The 3,948-nt window shown below is 64.5% G+C and overlaps 1 protein-coding gene across 1 annotated transcript; it reads left to right on the forward strand.

Moving 5' to 3' along the window:
- Positions 1-23: 23 nt before the first annotated feature.
- On the forward strand, positions 24-2,195 carry NOC4L (nucleolar complex associated 4 homolog; the record flags this gene model as incomplete). Its single annotated transcript, XM_019668926.1, has 9 exons — positions 24-65; positions 397-447; positions 546-657; positions 770-830; positions 1,084-1,194; positions 1,329-1,489; positions 1,565-1,647; positions 1,834-1,947; positions 2,036-2,195. Coding segments are annotated over 9 exons (855 nt in total), but the record flags the coding sequence as incomplete, so codon positions are not given.
- Between the last annotated feature and the right edge of the window lie 1,753 nt (positions 2,196-3,948).

A 3,948-nucleotide genomic window follows, 5' to 3' on the forward strand; every position in this document is an offset into this window, starting at 1 on the left:
AGCCACTGCCTCCTCCTGCCTTCCTTGCAGAGCTGTCGGATAAGTGGAAAGTCACTCATCTGAAGGTGAGACCCTCCGGAGGGGCAGGTGACCTTCCCAGGAACAGGCCTTCTCCTGGGGTACTGCCTCCTTCCCAGCTTAGACAACCCCAGCGTCACAGGGACCCAAGGGAGTGGCGGCCTGCGGGCACCTGGTTCCCAGAGGTGGCCCGCCCGGACCTCTCAGAAAGCCCTTCAGTGTCACACATCCTTGCGTCTGCTCTTCTGTGGCTGTGTGGGAATTTTGTCAGGGTTTCCAGGGCTTGGGCTCCAGGTGCTCCTGCTTACCTGCACCAGGAGGAGGGTGGGGCTGGGCTGTGGGGGCAGCGTGTGCAGCCTCTACCCCCTGACCCCACAGGAGCACAGGAAGGCCTTCCAGCTGATGTGGCTCGGCTTCCTCAAGCACAAGGTAGGACGGGTGGGGGCAGTAGCACCCGGGTCTGGGCCCCTGCCCTGTGCCGTTTGTGGGGTGGGGCAGGCCGCACCCTGACGCGCGCCTCCCCGCAGCTGCCCCTCAGCCTGTGCAAGAAGGTGCTGGTGATCATGCACGATTCCATCCTGCCGCACCTGGCCCAGCCCAGCCTCATGATCGATTTCCTCACCCGCGCCTACGACATCGGTGAGCAGGGGGCCATGCCAGGGGCCTGGCCGGCCAGTGACGTGCGTGCCGGAGGCTCCCGGGGTGGGGGTGCAGATCAGCCGGGACTCCATGGCGGGGTGTCTGTCTGCAGGGGGAGCTGTCAGCCTCTTGGCCTTGAATGGACTTTTTATCCTGATTCATAAGCATAACCTGTGAGTGTCCACCTGGGGGGTGTGCAGGCCTCTCCACTGCCCCAGCCCTGCCTGTCTGTCCCTCCCTGTCCCTTCTCTGACCCAGACCAGGCCCCAGCTCTGCCCAGGTGTTAGGAGGCTTTGGAGAGCCCACTGGGCCTCCCCAGGGGAGGGTACTGAGCCCCAGGGGCTGTGGTTCCTTGGGGTCCCGACCTGTCTGCTTGCTTTGTGCTTCCACCCCATGTGCCTGAACCCCTCACCCCCACACCCCCAGGGAGTACCCCGACTTCTACCGGAAGCTGTACGGCCTCCTGGACCCGTCCATCTTCCACGTCAAGTACCGGGCTCGCTTCTTCCACCTGGCCGACCTCTTCCTGTCATCCTCGTGAGTACCTCCGTCACAGCAACAGGGTCGCCCGTCCCCACCCGCGAGGGACGGGGTTCCCTACCTCCATCACAGGGCTGCACCCTGGGGCTGGAGCGCAGGGTGTGGGGTCTCACACCCGCCTTTCTGCCCAGCCACCTGCCCGCCTACCTGGTGGCCGCCTTCGCCAAGCGCCTGTCCCGCCTGGCCCTGACGGCGCCCCCCGAGGCCCTGCTCATGGTCCTGCCCTTCATCTGCAACCTGCTGCGCAGACACCCGGCCTGCCGCGTCCTCGTGCACCGGCCAGGGGGCCCTGGTGAGTGGGCCGCGGCCGCGACGCCTGCCAGAGGCCAGCATGCGGGCGGCTGGACATTAGTCCTCTTGTTCCTAGAGCTGGACGCTGACCCCTATGACCCTGGCGAGGAGGACCCAGCCAAGAGCCGAGCCCTGGAGAGTTCCCTGTGGGAGCTGCAGGTGAGGGCCCCCAGGCCACCCCGAGCCACTGCCCTGTCCCCTGATGCACGAGCTCCTCCTGTTGCCCCACAGCCCCTGGCCCACCCTGTCACCCTGCTTACCTGGGGGGGAACCCAGGCCTCTGGAGTCCCACTCTGCCCCCAACATTGCCCATGGAGGAGTAGTGACGGCCCGTGTGCCCCCCAGGCCCTCCAGCGGCATTACCACCCCGAGGTGTCCAAGGCGGCCGGTGTCATCAACCAGCTGCTGTGTTTGCCTGAGGTCAGCATCGCACCGCTCCTGGAGCTAACTGCGTTCGAGGTGAGGGCGAGGGCGCGGGCCGGGGGCTGGGGGCACGGGGCTCAGGCCCAGGGACCTCGGAGAGCATCTGTCCGTCTGTCCCTTGCAGATGTTTGAGCGGGACCTGAAGAAGAAGGGACCTGAGACCGTGCCGCTGGAGTTCGTCCCTGCACAGGGCCTGCTGGGCCGCCGGGACGACCTCTGCGCCCAGTACTTCACGCTCAGCTGACCCTGGACTCCCCTCCCCCCAATTAAATGGTTTTGCAGGAGAGCGACTCAGGTGGGCTGTGGGTGGGCGGGCAGGGGCCTGGCTCCTTTCTGGGGGCTGTGCCCGCTCGGACAGCACCCGTGTGCACCGACAGTCCGCACACCCTCCATGCACCGGGCCTTTCTCTACAGCCTGGTGGGGCTTGGTGGGGGCTGCGGGAATGGGCCTTGTGCCTCGGGTCAGTGGTGATGGGAGGGGCACAGCCACCCATCCCTGCGCGGGGCCATGTATGTCCAGGAACCTAGGTGGGCGGTGAGCGGCAATGAGTCCTGGGTGAGTTACAGGTGGGCCCAGTTCACTCTGTGATCCGACCTCCAGCAGAGCAGAGTCCCTGGGGCCTCCAGGGTAGGAAGTGTCCACGAGAGCCTTGGCCGAGCGTCCAGAACCAATGCCAGGGTTGGGGGGGGGCGGGTGTTGCCTGACAGGGGCCTCACGGTGGGAAGGGAGGATGCGGAGCCTCTTGGGTGCTTGTGAAGACAGGTAGTACCCTCCCCTCCAGGGGACTGCCCAGGTGAGTCCCTCCAGGTGCCATGAGCTGACATGGGCTCCTCCCAGGCAGCCCCGCCATGGGGGCAGCTCCCCAGGGCAGCGTGGCTCCCTGCTGTTGCCAGTGTGGGCGACCTCCCCGTCCCCATGTGGCCAACCCGTGTCCAATACCAGCTCTCCCCAGCTTAGCCTAGAGGCAGACATCTCCCTCAGCACCACACAGCCCAGCGGAGAGGGGACGCCTGCCCGACCGAGACCCACCCCACTCCTGCCTCNGAGGACCAGGAGCAGATCCAGGATGCGGTGCGCGCGTGCAGCCGCCTTTTTGGGGCCTTGCTGGAGCGGGGAGAGCTGTTTGTGGGGCAGCTGCCCCCCGAGGAGACCCTCATGGCAGGTGAGCTCCTGGAGGGCCCAGGGCCTCATGCCTGGCAAGGTTGGAGAGAGACCTTGTCAACGTGGGATGAACCTCCCAAAACCTCATCAAGCGCGTGCAAGCTGGTGGCCAGGCAGACCATGCCCATCGTGGGAACCATGGTTGTGCTTGGGGGGTGGGGGGCAGGACGGATTTAATGGAGGCTGAAGAATGATGACTTTTGTGTGTATTATGTACCACTTGTGGGGCTTTATGTTGTTTAATGTTGATGGTCAGTACCATACAAAGTTGGGGTCACATGTCCTGATTCTTGGGATGTCCAGGTCTTGGGGGAAAGTGAGGGCATGGGGACCCTGCCCTTGGGGTAGGACCTGCTGTCCCTGGCTGGGGCATTGTGCTGGTCCTGCCCCAGGTCTGCGGCCATGGTTTGTACTCGTTTACCTGGCTCAGTAGAGGGCAGTGCCTAGTCTGGCATGTGTGGGCATTGATGTGGGGGGCCTGCCCTGCCCCGCCCGCAGGGTCCCAGGGGGCGACACGGAAGTACAAGGTGTGGATGAGGCACCGTTACCAGAGCTGCTGCAACCGCCTGGTGGAGCTGCTGGCCCACTCCTCGTTTCAGGTCAAGGTGAGTCTTGGGGTCCTCTGCCTTGCCTCATCCTTGTGCGTTTCCACACGCTCAGCCCGAGGCTCTGTGCACACATAAGGGGCCTGGGGTGTGCTGCGGACACGTGTCTGCACACTTACCTGTGTAGGTAAGAACACTCTCTTCCCTTTCTTGGCCAGTTTTCTGGTGGGTGGCTCCATCCTGTCCCATGATCCTTACCCTGTGTTAGCTGTGGGTATTCAGGCCCAAATGCCAGGGGAGCCCTGTGGGTCAGTCTGCAGGGAAGATGAC

This window comes from Hipposideros armiger, unplaced genomic scaffold (genome assembly GCF_001890085.2).
Source record: "Hipposideros armiger isolate ML-2016 unplaced genomic scaffold, ASM189008v1 scaffold_544, whole genome shotgun sequence".
Lineage (NCBI taxonomy): Eukaryota > Metazoa > Chordata > Mammalia > Chiroptera > Hipposideridae > Hipposideros > Hipposideros armiger.